The sequence below is a fragment of the Triturus cristatus genome, chromosome 7, assembly GCF_964204655.1.
Source record: "Triturus cristatus chromosome 7, aTriCri1.1, whole genome shotgun sequence".
Taxonomy (NCBI): domain Eukaryota; kingdom Metazoa; phylum Chordata; class Amphibia; order Caudata; family Salamandridae; genus Triturus; species Triturus cristatus.
Window position 1 is genome coordinate 1324284867 of NC_140590.1, and position 17710 is coordinate 1324302576.

The 17710-nt window shown below is 49.7% G+C and overlaps 1 protein-coding gene across 2 annotated transcripts in view; it reads left to right on the top strand.

The window, feature by feature from the left end:
* TCTN3 (tectonic family member 3) overlaps positions 1-17710 on the top strand; it is a 781719-nt gene that overhangs the window by 554510 nt on the left and 209499 nt on the right. For both annotated transcript variants that reach the window (XM_085618937.1, XM_085618938.1), the window contains exon 9: positions 14140-14265. In XM_085618937.1, coding sequence (XP_085475063.1) covers positions 14140-14265 — 126 coding nt within the window. The remainder of the gene's footprint in view (positions 1-14139; positions 14266-17710) is intronic.

The window sequence follows — 17710 nt, forward strand, 5'->3', positions numbered from 1 at the left end:
GAGGAAAAGAAGTGCTGGACATGTGGGGGTACTTTGTTACCTATCGGAAATAATTCCTTTATATTATATACATTATATATATCTGGACCTATCGAATCCTAACTTTAGCATCAAGGCACTCCACCACTTGCTCGATGGACCAATTAGTTGGACTGGCTGATGGTGATTTAGAACCAGCTAAAACACATTAAAGCTTCGGAACCTTTCTTTTAACTCTTAATGCCTAATAAAAGAAATCACAAACTAATTTCTTATTAATCAAAGTTTAGTTTATCTAAATTAGTTCACTCTGTGTTGGCATATTCAGGATTACAGTTCAAATCTTATTTCTATAGAACGATTTCCAATCCTTGAACTTGAACATAAATTGACATAACACCTAAATTTGAATATTGGCGACCACCTCCAGAAGAACCCGTCAGCCCACAGCAATAATCAAAATCCCTTCAGATGGAATCGTCCTTTTATAATCAAAGAAAACCCAGGTAAGTCCAGGAAATCTCCTTCAGCACGACGCAGTCCCCAGGATTTTGCCAAGGGACCAGGCGATCACACCAACGAACCAATAATCCCGCAAATCGACTCGCCACACCAACAGCCTCCGACAGCGAGAATGCCACCCTCTCTTCCAAATCCCTCTCTTTTTATACCCTTTTCCTCCTTACCTTTAGGATAATGTGCAACAATTTAGGGGTAGAAAAGTGTTCTGATTGGCTAAACCCTCTGATAACTGCAAGTCTCTTCAATATTCCCATGTTTGCCTGTTTCCCATGAGACCGGGCATGACATTTCTCAATTGTATTCTTTTTGGTAGTTTCACAGGCAAAAGTTCAGAAGTAACAACATGTAAGCTTTCTTGTACAGGTCTCTCATTGTCCATCGGTCATTCACACTAGTTCTTATCTTAGCAGTCCTCCATGTTCCTATCATTGACAAGGAACATCTCGGTTCTCGTCGGAGATCGCTTGGAGATCTTCAGAGCCATCCGAGTCTGCGCAGTCGACATCGCGCTCACATGATGGTGGCCACTTCTGAACTCCATTTTAAGTACTGCGGCCTAGTAGGCCCGAATCCCAATTTAAGCAAAAGCAAACATAACAGTAATTAATATACAGAAATGAATATTCTAATGTTAAGCCCGCACTAGTCCCAATATATATTAGTATTTTCCTAGCTTGTAGTGACTAGTGCTGCCCCCTTATCTTGTATGTGCAAGGCCAACAGAAAATTTCTACTGCAACTGAGATACAAACACCTAGAGAATAAGGGCATCTTGTACCATATAGTGGGAGTTGGCCAACTGTTTTCTAACTATCCCTTTCACTAGCCAGAGGGATATGCTCCAGTAACTGGGCTGTATTCTTCAGCGATACACTGGGTCACCAACAGCATCACTGACTGCACCCAAGAAAAATCCTTGCTCTTTGATTTTTGGATACGGCTTTGGGTTGGCAATTTTTATTTGTAGGTGTCCTTTATTTTAATCCAGGTCTTATACTATTTTTTAGGAGCGCTAACTTTTATTCAAGGTCATCCTTGGCAGGAGAGCGACTACATGAAAGTGTATGCTGAATATTGGTATTGTTCCCTGTATCCCTTCTATCGCTCACTTTTTTTAGTGAACCCTGTCACTTTAAAAAAGATCCGAGCCTACGCAAAGGATTGATTACCCATTGGATATATTTAGTCATAACGCTCAGTGGGACAATCTTTAACATCTTTATAGCTGTATGAATGTTTGTGGGTGTAACCTTTGGCCTGGCAGGTACTCTATGGTTTTATTTGCTTATTTTAAACATAATTGCTACATTTATTTTCTTTTTGTAAAGTACTGACTGAACAATTAAGTCTTTCAGTGTTATCTATTGTGCCTTTATGACTTTCAGCCTGTTAGTCTATGTGCCTTCTCAGGTAAGCAGAGACTGCTCTCCCTCCCTATCCTGAAGCTCTTGTTCCTTAAGGGAGTCCCTTGCCCATCTGGTTTGGAGTGCATTAGTAGTTCGGCCCTGATACACCATGAGTACATTTATTTGCCCGCTCAGAGTCATGGCCTTTAAACATTGCCTGTCCCCCCAAAAAAACTTCCACCTCTCAACTGTGCACATTCAGCAACAAGTGCATTGAAGATTGAGCCATGAAGAATGTTGTCCACTCATGAATGGGCTTTGATGTTTTGATGTTGCAGGTCACTGCTTCTTGCGTGTCTACCTGTGCATTGACAAGGATTGCCTTATGTTGAGTGTCAGCCACTTTGTCTGCTCTGGGTATAGGCAGGCATATATTAGCTGTCACTCCTTAAAAGGTGTACCTGTGCATTGCATACATTGTCCGGTAGATTGATGCATGTTGGATGTTCTCAATTACAGGCAGAGTTTTACCATAGGTTTGCCCCTCTGCTGGTTGACCGCCTCTTGGAGGTCTACAATGAGGCACTCGAGGTTAACTGTTTGCCGGCCTCCATGCGTGATAGGGGTCCTTTGCTCACTAGCTCCTACAGGCCAATCTCGCTCTTGAATCTGGATGTGAAGTTCCTTAGTGGGATTCTAGCGCCCGGCTCAAAGCAGACCCCCAATTTTCCTCAAAGTAATTTGTATGGGCATCCGAGACCGTAGCTACAAAAGGCGCTCTAAGGCGCCACATTGTTAATGCCAGGCGGTCGTGTGACTCCCCCAAGACTCAACAGAACAGGTGAGTGATCCGAGAGGTATCTGGGTAGGTAGGTAATCTCAACTTTGAGTGTGAGTTCAGGTGAGAGGAAACAGTAGTCCAAGCGGCTAAAATTCCCAGACGCCGGGGAATGGCAAAAGAACATCTCTTTGCAGGGTGACAGTCTGTCCAGATGTCACATAACTGCATGCCATCCAGAATGTTCTTATGTGTCCCAGTCAAGCGGCGTTTAGCTATGGGCACGAAGAGGCTTGCGATCCACCAAGGACACAATTAACGTCTCCTGCCAATATTATCGCAGCACCCAAATAGGGAGTTGCTGCTGCCATCACAGCAGGGAAGAAATCACTGCAGTCAACATTAGGGGCATACATGTTAATGATACATATGTCCCGCCCCTCCATCTTCCCATGTAAAATAACATACCTCCCCTTGGGATCCGCCACATGGTACAAATATTGAAAGGGATCCCCTGGAGCCACCTGAATAATGACCCCCCATGCAAAGCCTGAATATGAGGTGGTATAAAGCTGCCCTCAGCATCGTTTCCTCAGGCATGGTAGGGAGTCCGCCTAAATATGCATCTCTTGCATGCATGCCATTGCCACCCCGTACCATTTCAAATAAGCAAACACACATCTGCGTTTCTCAAAGGCAGCGGTACCACGGACATTCCAGGTAATCTACTTTGTTAGGGAGGCAGCCATGGGTCACATATTACTCTCACATTGCCCATCATCAGCGGGACAGCCCTGCACAACCGGTTCAGCCAGGGGGACCCAACTGGCCTTGCATTGCAAACATATTTCTCGGACATGGAAGCAGGGTCAACAACCCCAACTATACTGCAACAGGTAAATCATATTCCAACCCAAACTCCCCCCTCCCCTAGGGCAGTACCACCATCAAACCTGGTCTAAGATCAGACAGGATAAGGATTTGCGAGTGTCATCCCACAGCCCAACTACAATAAGAACAAAAAAGAACAAGTAACAACAAGCTCTTATTCCTCATTCTGTTTTTTAGGTCTCGCCTGACCCAGCGCATGCGCTGGTCTGGCGAGACATTTTGTGAGAGTTCCAAAAAGTGCTACCAGGCCAGCCTAGAGCTACAGTGCATGTGCGCGGGCGCGCGCGCCGCGCTTTACCGCGATTACTTTCACTTTCGCGGCCGCTTTGCATAGCCAATAGGTCTCGCTTTTGGGACCTTATAAGTATTTAGTTATGCAACTGTTGCATGGCTAAACACTTATAAGGTCCCAAAGGCGAGACCTATTGGCTATGCCAATGCTTGTCTTATTTTTGTTTCTTTGCTTTTCACAAACATTTGTGCTGCGCTAGTGGTTGGTCAGCTGGTGGGGTGCAAGGCAAGGCCCTCCAGCCCACCACCCAGGTGCCAACCTCTGAGGGGTTAAGACCCCCAGCAACACCGCTCAGATATTCTCTATGGTACCCCCTTACACAGTACTCCATGCAAACATCCCCCACATATCAGTTCCAGAGCTCCCTCACATCACCACAGATACATATCATTCCACTTAGCTGGCCCAAATATTTTTTTCAGTTCTTTGCTTGGATCACCACCAGCCTTTAATGGCAGTGTCCTCATTCGGGCTCTGGTCTACCAGTTAGTCTTGAGATGCCCCATCTGAATCAGGAACAGCCTCTTTGGGTGCCCTGATGAGTTTGCCCTGCTGAGTTTGCTCTGCTGAGTTTGCCCTCATGGCACGTTACATCCCATCAGGGCAAACTCAGATCCATCCAGGGCTCCTAGTCTTATCATGGGACCTCCACTGATCCATTCACTTTCGATCTCAGCAGATCTGCCCGATGCTGACGATCGTGACAACTCTGTCGAGGGTACCAGACAGGCACATGGATGTCCACGGGAGTCCAGCCAGTCACTTGCCGCCGCGGGCGAGAAAAAGACAAGGCTTTCACATGGCTTTCGATTCACAGTTTGGCAGGAAAGAGGAGACTGTAATTGAGTTCAAGATCCCAAAGATGTCTTTTTAGATCAAGAAGAGTTTTCCGCTGGTCCTGTACTCGCTGCGTGTTTTCTAGGTTGATTGAACTAGGGTGCCCCTCAAACAGCAAAGGCCCTCTGGTGTAGATAGTTTGTATGATGGTGTCCCAGTCCCTGAAAATGAATAGCCGGGCTATAATAGCTCTTAGCAGCGGAGGAACAAGTGCTCTGTGTGCTCGCTCAATGGTGAAAAATTTAGAGAGCCTCTTGGGGACCAGGACAGTTGTAATCTTCCATTAATATTTTGGCAGAGTACCCCTCCGCTTTCTGGAGGAATCCTACAAAACATAGATTATTCCTTCGTGACCTCCCTTCAGAGTCCTCCGCCCGGTCATCTAAGCGCATCACTAGCTTCTGGAGGTCAGGGACAGTGTCACAGAGTGTACTGACCTGTGGTTGTAGGGTGTCTACATTATGTTCGGTAGTAGTCACCCAGTCCGATACTTTGCGTAGATCACACTGCAGCAATTTGACATCAATGGTAACAGAGTCTATCTTATGGACCATCTCATCACGTGTGGTTTGGATCGCAGCCAGCACATCTGCGTGGGAGGGGGTCATCTCTGCAGTCTGCTGAACCCCGTCAACCTGGTCAGTCAGGGTCATCTCCTGTGCCCCGGGACCCTGTGTTATGGGCTGTACATAGTTCAGGATTTTGTTGGTCTGGGCCGCCCGTTTTCCCTTCTCCTTCACCATTGTTGCCACTCACCGAGGAGCATGTTATCTGAGGAAACACACCAGATGCACCTCTGGATAATTTAGGAGCGTACACGTCTGTAACGCCCTGAACGTCTCAGGATCGTTTAACAGACACGATAATGAGGACGCAACCACTTGTGAAGGGTTAGTTATTTTAATGAAGGCAAAAACAATACAACGAATAAACAAAAGTTATAGTCACTGGAATCCTCCAGGCTAAGTACGTTACCAGCCCACAGCACGGATGGTCCTAACCGTCCTCTGCATATACGCCGATCCCGGCGTATGCCAACAGAGGGCAGAAATGAAATGGCCGACAATGCCAATCGGTAGGCTGTGAGGGGCACGACGAGTGTTGGGGAGAATCGAGGAGTCAGGGAAACACCCAGCCGGGGTCTCTACCTGAAGGGAGCAGCCGCTCAACCTCTTCCTCAGACTGCACCGGGACGCGGAGTCACCTCCTGGTGATGCGTCACCGATACCCCAATCAAAAGCAAGAAGACTGAACCGAGAGCAGCCGCTCGATCGATCCTGTGGACTTCCGAGTCTGTAACGCGGCAAACACCTCCTGGTGTGCGTTACAGCTGGCAGTCCCTGTATCTCTGGTCGGGCTGGGAGTTACGACTCCAAACAGCAAAAGCGCCACTGCGCTTTGACTCAGCCGAGTCAAAAAGCGAAGCTCAATGGTTGACCGGTAGAGCTTCCGGGTCCTTCACAGGTGATGATGGGGCAAGACACGGCCCAGGGAGTAACGACTCGACCTACCTCCGTTCTTGCCTTACTGGAGCACCACTCCGGAACACTGCTCTTCACGAAGCAGGTACGTCGGTGTAAACACAATATCCGACAGCCTTGTACCTCCCGGTTACTCCCTTTATAGGGCGCGTTTTCCTTGAGTTATGTAACAGCTCTCCTGTTTACATAACCTCTCAACCGCTAAGCATCCTGGGAGATGTAGTCCGTTTACGCTGGTTACCGTTTTCCTCCCCTCGCATGACAGGAATTCTTGACAGTACATCCTCCCTCTCAGCGGCTCCCCACGGGTCCAGCGCTGGCAGGAAAACGCCGATGGAACAAGGAGACCAAGCGCGGAGCATGAACCCCTTCAGCCGGTTCCCATGATTGCTCCTCCGGGCCATAGCCTTTCCACGCAACCAGGTACCACAGCTTCCCCCTGCGCCATTTGGACGCCCGTATGCCCGACACTTCATACTCCACCTCCGACTCCACGCATACCGGCCTAGGTGTCCCAGACGGCTTGGAGGGTGCTGGTTTGAGCAATGATACATGAAAGACAGGGTGTATCTGCAATGACTGGGGCAAGCACACCTTCACGTTCACGGGACCCATACACTTGGTAATGCGATATGGGCCCATGTACTTGGGATGGAACACACTGTTCTTTCGAAACCTCATGTTTCTTGTGGATATCCAGACGTAGTCTCCAGTGCGGTACAGTGGCCCGGGCCTTCTCTTCCTGTCGGCCGCAGCCTTGTATCGTCTCTTGGCCTCTATTAGGACAGCCCTTGAGCGCATCAACGTGTCTTTTATGTGTGCCACCCTGTCCGCTGTGGCGGGAATCCTGTCCTCTCTGAACGGATGTAGAAATGGCAAGAACCTGGGATGTTGGCCATAGTTGCTATAGAACGGAGATGACTGTGTGGAGCTGTGAGTGGCGTTGTTATAGGCTATCTCTGCAACCCATAGCAAGTCGACCCATTCTTCCCTGCCCTGGTCCACAAAACATCGCAGATACTGTTTGAGCGTTTGGTTCAGGCGCTCGGTTTGGCCGTCCGTTTGAGGGTGGTAGCTGGTGGACAGGGCGGTCTTAACATGCAGCGCAGTGCACCAAGTCTTCCAGAATTGCGCAGTAAACTGCGACCCCCGGTCCGACACGATCACCCCAGGTAATCCATGCAGTCGTACCACATTCTTTAGGAGTAGTGACGCCAATTCCCCGGCCGTAGGGACTCTCTTGCAGGGGATGAAGTGCCCCATTTTCGTCAAGTAATCCACCACCACCAGTATTGCCGTCATCCCCTGGTCTACCGGTAGGCCCACCACGAAGTCCAGTGATATGCTATCCCATGGTCTATCCGGGGTCGGAAGTGGATGTAAGAGCCCTTGGGTTCGGCCATGGTCGGCCTTCATGGTAGCACACGTAGGACACTCCTGTCCCCACCTCCTGACATCCACTCTCATGGTTGGCCACCAGAAATGCCGTCCCATGCTAGCCACCGTTTTTTCAAAGCCCAAATGACCTGCGCATGGAGAGTCATGGCACCAGATGAATGCTTGTTTCCTTAGCCTAGGCGTGGGTATCAACAGGCACCTGCCCTTCAGGGGTATCCCGTCCTTCAGCTGCCATTCTCTGTGACTGAGGAGCCACCTCCGCCATGCGAATGACCTGATCCCTCTCTTTATTCCCCTCAGGAAAGTATCCGGTTGGATAACCCCCAATACCATCCTCGGGGAAATGATGGAACGCTCGGTCGCAGGCAATGGTTCCTTAACTGCAGATTGACGGGACAGGGCGTCCGCCTTCCGGTTTTCCGTCCCCGGCCGATATGTGATGCGGAAGTTGAACCCCGCAAAGAAGATCATCCACCGCAGCTGCCTGGGAGAAAGGTGTCTTGTGGCCGTCATGAACTGTAGATTCCGATGGTCCGTGTACACCGATACCACATGTCTTGCCCCCATCAACCAATGCCTCCATTCGGTAAAGGCGTCCTTGATTGCGAGAAGCTCCTTCTCCGCAATATGGTAGTTGCGTTCGGCGTCGTTGAGTTTGCGGGACATGTACGCAACGGGATGAAGCACCCCTGTGTCGTGGTTGCGTTGGGACAAGATAGCCCCCAGCGCCACATCCGAAGCGTCCGCTTCCACCACGTAGGGGAGATCCGGATCGGGGTGAGCCAACACCGGCGCCTTACCAAAGGCGCTTTTCAGGGCCTCAAAGGCTGTGTTCGCTTCAGGGGACCAGACAAACTCCTTGGACTTCCTCAGTAGCTGTGTGATTGGGGCCACCAATCCTGAAAATCCATCTATAAACCGCCTGTAAAAGTTGGCGAAGCCAATGAAACTTTGGACGTCCTTCACGCTTTGGGGCACCGGCCATTCTTTCACCGCCTTGATCTTTCGTTCTGCCATCTCCTGTCCCTCTGGACTCAGCATCACTCCGAGGAATTCCACGGACGTGACGTGGAAGTCACACTTGCTGAGTTTACAAAACAGCTTGTTTTCCCTCAGCTTTTGGAGCACAGCTTTGACGTGGTGTACGTGCTCCTCCACACTGGACGAGTAGATGAGGATGTCGTCGATATATACGACCACGTAGATATCCAACTCCTCTCTGAATACCTCATTCAAAAAGTACTGAAAGGCTGCCGGGGCGTTGCACAGACCGAACGGCATGACGAGGTACTCAAAAAGGCCGAACCTGGTCTTAAAGGCGGTCTTCCACTCGTCTCCGTCCCTCATGCGCACCAGATGGTATGCCCCTTTCAAATCCAACTTGGTGTAGATACGAGCTTTCTTGACCTGTTCCAGCAGTACACTGATGAGAGGCAAGGGGTACCGATTCTTTATGGTTATCGCATTCAATGCCCTAAAGTCCACACAGGCTCTCAGCTCCCCATTAGCTTTCGGGATGAAGAAGAGTGGCGAGGCGGCCGGAGACTTGGACGGGCGGATGAATCCTAGCTTGAGGAGTTTATCCAGGTACCCCCGGAGATGCACGTTTTCAGGCTCCGTCAGGGCATACAGCCTGCCGCTGGGAACGCTGGCCCCTGGCACCAGGTCGATCTGGCAGTCAAACTGTCTATGTGGTGGTAGCACTTCCGCCTTCACCTCATCAAATACATCCTCAAAACTGTGATAAGCCTGGGGGAGAGCCACATCTTTTTCTGCCGCTGTAGCCACCGTCTGACTCCCGCTCTCATCTGCGTCAAGGGATTCCGTTCTTATTCCACAATGCAGGATGCAATACGGTGACGTCATTTCGACGCGATGTGTTGGCCAATCCACAGAGGGGTTGTGTTTCTGTAGCCACAGCAATCCCAATATGACGCCATATTGGGGCGCTCGGATGATGTTAAAATCGATTTGTTCCAAATGGTTCCTCCCATATCTCATCGGAAGGACCCCCGTGTGCTGCCCGATGGGCCCCGTCACCAATCGCCTTCCGTCTACAGCATAGACGTCTTCGGGTACAGCTTTGGGAAGAAGCACTAGCCCTAGCCTGCATGCCTCGTTGTGGTCCATAAACATGCCAGTGGCCCCTGAATCCACCATGGCCACAACGGGTATCCACTGGTCATGCACTCCCACGTGCACCGTGAGAAACAGGTGTCGGTGTCCCTTAGTGACCGAGTTGGAGAGTGAAGGGATGGATGAGTGACTCCGAGATGCCCCTTCTTTGGTCTGGGAGTCCTCTAGTTTTCCGCCGGTATGTCCACCACAGCTGTTACCGACCGGTTGGCCCGTGAACGTGACGTCTTCGGTTTGGCAGGGCATTCACGTACGTAGTGGCCTTTTTTGCCACAATATAGGCACAATCCTTGTTTACGGCGTGACTCTTTCTCCGTGGCTGTGAGGCTCGCTCGTATTGCGCTGATGTCCATGGGTTCTCCCTTGGATGCGGTGGAAGTTTCAGGACTTCCCACCGGCACATAGGATGGAAGGGATTTTCCTTTTCTCCCATGATCCCCTTTTCTTTCACTCAGCCTATGTTCCAGCCGTAATACCAGGTTGATAAGGCCCTCACATGTCTTGGGTTGAGGGTCAATATGAGCCACGGCGTCTTTGAGCTCATCGCACAGCCCGTGATGGAAGAGCGCCGTCTGTTTAGCAACAGGCCACTTGGTTTCCGCAACTAGCCGTCGGAACGCGTTGAGATACTGCACCAGGTCGTTGGATCCCTGTCTCAACTCAAGCATTTCACGGTCCGCCGTGTACGAGTCAGCCCTTCTGTCGAATACCTTCAGGAATTCCTCGCGAAAAGCACCCCAATCACATAAGATGGGGTCGTCCCTGCACACCAGAGGTACGGCCCATTGTGCCGCGTTTCCAGCCAAATAGGAAATAAGGAAAGCCACACGAGCCTGACTCGTGGGGAACGCCTTTGGTTTGCACGATAAATGTAGCGCCACTTGTGTGAGGAATACCTGCACTGTGTTAGGATCCCCACTGTACCTCTCTGGTGTTGCCAAGGGGATGGCTACCGGCATTTCCACTACTACCGCAGGGGTCTGGTTCGTGAGGGAGGTGCTGGGCGTGAGCGGGTCCAATTGGATAGCATCCAGTCTGGCTTTTACATCGGCTGTTTCTTGCCTAGAGGCAGCCACTTCAACTTGCACGGTCGCTAAAGCAGCCAGCACATCATCAAGTGTTGCCATGTCTGTTATCGACCGGGAGACAGTTAGTGTTATTACGGTCGGATATTTTGTAACGCCCTGAACGTCTCAGGATCGTTTAACAGACACGATAATGAGGACGCAACCACTTGTGAAGGGTTAGTTATTTTAATGAAGGCAAAAACAATACAACGAATAAACAAAAGTTATAGTCACTGGAATCCTCCAGGCTAAGTACGTTACCAGCCCACAGCACGGATGGTCCTAACCGTCCTCTGCATATACGCCGATCCCGGCGTATGCCAACAGAGGGCAGAAATGAAATGGCCGACAATGCCAATCGGTAGGCTGTGAGGGGCACGACGAGTGTTGGGGAGAATCGAGGAGTCAGGGAAACACCCAGCCGGGGTCTCTACCTGAAGGGAGCAGCCGCTCAACCTCTTCCTCAGATTGCACCGGGACGCGGAGTCACCTCCTGGTGATGCGTCACCGATACCCCAATCAAAAGCAAGAAGACTGAACCGAGAGCAGCCGCTCGATCGATCCTGTGGACTTCCGAGTCTGTAACGCGGCAAACACCTCCTGGTGTGCGTTACAGCTGGCAGTCCCTGTATCTCTGGTCGGGCTGGGAGTTACGACTCCAACCAGCAAAAGCGCCACTGCGCTTTGACTCAGCCGAGTCAAAAAGCGAAGCTCAATGGTTGACCGGTAGGGCTTCCGGGTCCTTCACAGGGGATGATGGGGCAAGACACGGCCCAGGGAGTAACGACTCGACCTACCTCCGTTCTTGCCTTACTGGAGCACCACTCCGGAACACTGCTCTTCACGAAGCAGGTACGTCGGTGTAAACACAATATCCGACAGCCTTGTACCTCCCGGTTCCTCCCTTTATAGGGCGTGTTTTCCTTGAGTTATGTAACAGCTCTCCTGTTTACATAAGGGCGTGTTTTCCCTTGAGTTATGTAACAGCTCTCCTGTTTACATAAGGGCGTGTTTTCCCTTGAGTTATGTAACAGCTCTCCTGTTTACATAAGGGCGTGTTTTCCTTGAGTTATGTAACAGCTCTCCTGTTTACATAACCTCTCAACCGCTAAGCATCCTGGGAGATGTAGTCCGTTTACGCTGGTTACCGTTTTCCTCCCCTCGCATGACAGGAATTCTTGACAACGTCCTAATCTTCACTCCAGGGGTGTCGCACCTCACAGGCTGGGCAAGCAGCCGCCTAGGTGTCTTCTACCACCTCAGTCAAACGCTGTCCCCAAATCTCAGGGAGATCACTTCAGTGGGCAACCACCCCTTCTCTTAGTCCTTCCGAGGTCTCCCGGGGGCACCGTCAAGACAGTGCAGGCAACGGGGGCCTCAACTCTACTTCAGGGAATCAGCACTGGCCAGGGGTGGGACTCCCGATCGCCCAGCGGGCCACCACATGCAGGAGCAACCCCACAGCCCCCCCGACCCTGTCTGGATATGGGACTCTGGATTTCCTCAACACTGTGTGTCCCGACTCCCACCGGGTCCACATCACCGGGTCCACCAGGTAGCCCTCGTCACTCACTGCATGTGTTTGTTCATGCCGGGGAGAAAGCCAGCCCCCCACCTCAGTCACACACCTACCTTGCATAAAGTCTCTATATCTGCAGGGATCTGACTTGGTGCAACCCAAACCTTCCTTTCTCAGCTCGAGAGTCCAGTAAGTAGAGGTTCTCTCACTCCACTGGGCGCCCGGACAGCCCCCAACAGACGTCTCCACACACTTCGACTATAGGATCAATTCCACGCATAGGGACCCCGGCACACCTTCTGCTGTCACTGCAAGCTTTGGTCTTCATGGGCCAGCCACCAAGAACTGTAGCCCCCCGCGTGAGCTTGCCGCTCTCCAGGTCAGCAGGAGTCACTCGGAGGCAGCCATCTGGCCGCCAGGCAGCCTTCATTGGGTCATCTCTACCTCGGGCCCGCAGATTGCCCCTCTCCGTTCCCCTGCCGTGCACCACATCTTCACCACAAGATGCTGCCCTGGCCGGCCCCGCAGTGTGTGGCTCCGGCCGCCTCGAGATCTACAGTCGTGCCAGCCAGGATCCTCCACTCCAGACATCAGGTTGCTGCCCCTCAAGGCGCCCCAGTTCAAAGGCAGTGTAACCAAGGGTCAACCGCGTGGGACCTCCGACTGCGGTCTCACATGCCTGAGACCACCCCCTCACCACGGAAGCTCGGTAGATGAAGGGTTCACCACTCCGATGGACATCCGGTTAAGCTCTCAGCAGGATTCCCCGCACCGTCTAGGGACAGTCTCTGCTGTGAACGCAGGGTATTCAGCTCACTTCCACCCCCAATGTAGACTTCACTGTCCCAGGCTAGCTGCCCCAGAGTGGTGACTCCACGCAGGAGCCGGCTCCCCTCCATGCAAGCGGGAATCACAGCGAGGCAGCCGGGCTGTCACTCCTCACCGGATCATCTTTTTCGGCGGGACCCATTAGTGCATCTGCTCTTCCGTTTCTCAAGCTCTTGTCCCGTCTCCAGCTTCTAGGCATCGCTCCACCCAGTCTTACGCGGAGTAGGGAAAATGGCGCTGTTGTCCCAAAGGCCACCTTCCTGCCAAAGCACACCACTCGCTCTGGGCGAGTAGATTGGGCCCCAGGGCAAAAGGGTCATCATCCTAGGCGATCAGTGGGGAATTGTTGCCTGAGTACTGCAGGATAATGACCGGATTCAGCCTGTGTCGACGGGCGCGTTGGTAGAAATGTCTATCCTGCCATCTTGCCCGGTCACGCCCCATTCTCGGACCATTGAGTGCAGATGTTGGATAGTGATTCCTCTTGAAAATGAACCAGCGTGTTGAGCTCATGTTGGGTAATATTTGGCGTAGCCATCTTTTAGAATGTGCTTATTAAGTTGTAGGCTAAGGCCTGATTGGGTGATAAAGGGTACAATGCAACAAAGAAAACTGAACAAGGAAAGTAAATTTTTTAAATGAATGTATGACATAATTTGGCAGACTTTAACCTTTCTGGTATGTTTACATCTCAGAAGAAAAAAAATTGGTTAAACCTTTGTTCCCACATTACAGCAGCTTTACTAAGGATCTAATAATGTTGAAGCCTCTTTCTGATGTCATGGGGAAATAGAGATTTTTTTTTTAATTGTCTCTTAGAAGTAGATTGAAATAATTTAAACGATTCATTTGTTGGAGTGGTCATTTTGCATTTAATATTTGTTTTTGTTGTAATAAACAATTCTCACATGAATTTTACATTGCATTGTGCTTGGAAGGTGCATTGTGCAAAGACTTGCCGTGTTGGATGTACCTCATTCCTTGAATGCTTGTCTATGCTTAGATCTGACGTTTGCTCATGGTGGATCTCACCCTCTCTTAAGACTCCTATACTTGACTTTACAGGTGAGCTATGTGATAGATTACAACGGAACACAAGGAATCCAGAATGTGTCTGTTTTCTTCACTTTGACCAACCTGTCAGGTGACCCAGGGGCTTCATTTCTTCAAAGGTTCAGTGTGTTCTTCCGGGTGAGAAAAGTAATTTATTTAAAACATTTGAGTTAATGGCTTTTCACATATGTTTTGTGTCTTAAAATATGTTTTCTGCTTAGTTAAAGGACTGCATGATTGATGATAGAAGACATCCCACCTTAGTTAAGCACTAGCTGATTAATGTAAGGTATTTCCACCTTTAGTGGATATGAATTGATTCATGTTTTGGATGTTTTGTTAAAGTAAAGAAAGCATGTCCTGATTCACATTTTAAGGTTGATATACTGTATTTTCTTTGTAGAGCACGGGTGGTTTCTCCATTATTACTGTGGGGCTGCTCTCCTCGGAAATAACTGCACATTTACATAACATATTAAATAGATCGATTATTTAGTGATGCGATTGAATCTCGAAGTAAATCGATGTATTTAAGTCTGGGCTGTGTGTCCTGCCTCACTCTGAAGCAGGAGACCCTCTCTGAAGGCTGCAGAGAGGCTCTGCTCATGCAGGGGCACCCTCTCACTAAAAACCCAGCACCCTGCTTTCAGGATTGATAAGGCCTGCTATTGGGTGACATACTTTTTTTTTGTCAAAGGTCTTTTTATTCAGCATGTCAATCAATTAACACAGATTACACAGGAAAGTGCTCAGGACCTCGTACATATACATGCTGCTAATATGAGTCCAGTTTTTCACGTTGAGAAGCCCCGTCGCACCCCATGTTACAAAGCATGCCTGTTTTCTTGAATCAAAAAGTAGGGCCATCCCCCCAAACTATAACAGTAAACAAACGCCCCCTAGCCTTCCCCGGTGGTGGTGGTACCTCTGAAATCAACTGTTGGGCCCTCAGATGTGTCCTAGAGGCAAGGTACTGCTAGCTTATCAATTTTTCCCCAATGGGACACTACTGTTCCATATGGCTCTGTATGGGGTCGCCATCCAGACACTTTCAGAACTCGAATAAGTGCATGGCTCTTATTGAAGTGGGGCAGACTGCCGATGTCAGGCCATGGGACAGAAAGGTTAATAGTAGGCCCCATTTATACTTGAATTTCTTGTAATCATTTCCAGAAATATCGGCCAACGTTTCCATGGTGAGAATTCTCCATAGTCGGGAGTGCCACAAAGATACGGCTGCCGTGTCCTCCTTCTTCCAGGCTTCTGCTATTGTTAGTTTGGCCGCCCCTAAGCATGCCTACATTATCGCCTTGTCTGCTTTTGTCTGGTGTTCAAGATCAGGATCCCTGATACCCAGAAGAGCTCCCTCTATAGTTGTCGGAATGGGGTAACCAAGTACGTCTTTGATATGTGAAAGGATTTCCTCCCAAAAAGCGTGGATACCGGGGCAATCCCACCATATGTGGTGAAAGTCCCCTTGCAGGCTGCAGCTTCCCCAACAGAGGTCGGAGGTGTCTGGAAAGATCTATTTGAGTTTAGTGGGATAAATATACCAGTCAAAAAGTGTCTTATAGTGGGCCTCCTTCAAGGCCACTGAATGGTTGTGCCGGACTAGGTCCCCCCATATATGTTTCCAATCCTCCTCCGTAATATCTCTTCAGATCACTTGTTCCCAGAAAAGCATGTATTGTGCCCGTGGGGCGTGTACTGTTGATAATAACATGGCATACAGTGATGAGATTGCCCCTTTCTTGGTGCCCGCCCTCTGTTCCAGCTGCTCTATCGGTTTACGTTCTCTAGTGGCAGCGTCTCTCACCTGCGGCAGGGATACCCAGTGTTTGATTTGGAGGTAATGGAAGTGCTCTCTTTTTGGGACCTGGTACTCCCTTTGACAGCTCTCAAACGAGAGCACGTCAAAGTTGTGGAACATGTCTGACACCATCAGGCATCCCCTTCTCGCCATCGGTCAAAAGGCCCTTCGCGTAATGCTGGAGGGAAATCAGGGTTGAAATGAATAGGAGCATAAGGGGACGGGAAAGCAGTCCAACCCTCTTTTTTCATGATCTCGTCCCAAATTTTAAGTGTGGTTCATGTCGGGTGCTGATACATGCATTTGCTGGCCTACCTTTTTTCCGTTTCCAAAGGACATCCCGGATCGTTCTGCCCACTATCGCCCTGTCGATGTGGAGCCAATGTTTATCGGACTCCCTCATGGACCATTCTACAACCACCCTTAACTGTGCTGCTTGGTAATAAAGAGCGTAATCTGGTAAAGCCACCCCTCCTTCTGTTTTTTTAGCGCCGTAACACGTGAAAGGGAAGTTGTGCTCTTCCACCCTGCCAAATAAATTTAGTAATGAGAGAACGTAATCTAGGTAATTGATCATAGTCTTGGACAACTGGGAGTGCCTGAAATAGGTAGAAGAATTTTGGTAATACCGTCATTTTGACGATGTTTATTCATCCAAGCCAGGAGTTGCAACACCAATGAGGGATAATTGGACTTGTACAGATCTTCGATTCTCGGGCTTAGTTGGATGCCTAGGTATAGAATGGAATGTTTAGCCCATGTAGAGAGGTCTTGCCTCGCAGTCTCCTCGCTTCGCCCTCAGGGAGTGTGAGATTTAGTATGGAGGATTTTGATAGGTTAACTTTAAATCCTTCCACTGCTTCAAATTTCCCTAGTTCTACCCGTAGTGCCTGTAGTGAGGAGCCTGGATTCGTGAACGTTAGCAATATAGTTAGCTAATAATGATGCCTTATGCTCTGTACCCCCAAAGCGTATTCCCTTAATATTTGCGTTGGCTCTAAATTGAACAGCCAGGGGTAAGATACTAAGGTCAAATAGGAGAGGGGAGAGTGGGCATCCCTGTTGCGTGCCTCTGCTAAGGGCAAATGAAAGTGACGGGTATCCGTTGCCCTGTACTCGGGAGTGCAGGTGTTTATAATTGGCCTTGACCATGTTAAGGAATCTATCCCCAAAGCCGAACTTCTGCATGGTAAGGAAGAGAAAAGACCAATCCACCCTGTCGAAGGCTTTCTCAGCAACATGTCCCACCAGGATTGCCGGAAGTTTACATTTAGAGGTTTCTTAGAATATTATCTTGCTTTTGCCTTCCCTTTATGAAGCCTAATTGATCAGGGTGGATTAGTGTGGGCATTAGGTCTTCTATACTAGCGGCCAAGATTGCAGAATGGATTTTTGCATCTAAATTCAGCAGCACAATGGGCCTATAAGCGGCACAACTTTGGGGATTTTTCCCTGGTTTAGGGATAACGGCGATCACTGCCTCAGCCATAGAGGGCGAAACAGTGGACTCCTCAGCTATTGCGTTGAAGAGCCCGGTGAGGTGGGGCATAAGCTCTGACGCGTAAATCTTATAAAAGTGCGCTGTCAAGCCATCAGGCCCTGGAGCTTTGTGCAGTTTGAGTTTGGCGATAGCATGCCCGACTTCTTCGGCAGTGATTGGCCCATTTAATCGGTCATTTTCCACTGATGGGATGCAGGGAAGATCCAGAGAGTCTAAATAGTGTTGCTGCAGGGCTGTATCTGGAGGTGTGCCTGTGTGAAGATCCCCATAAA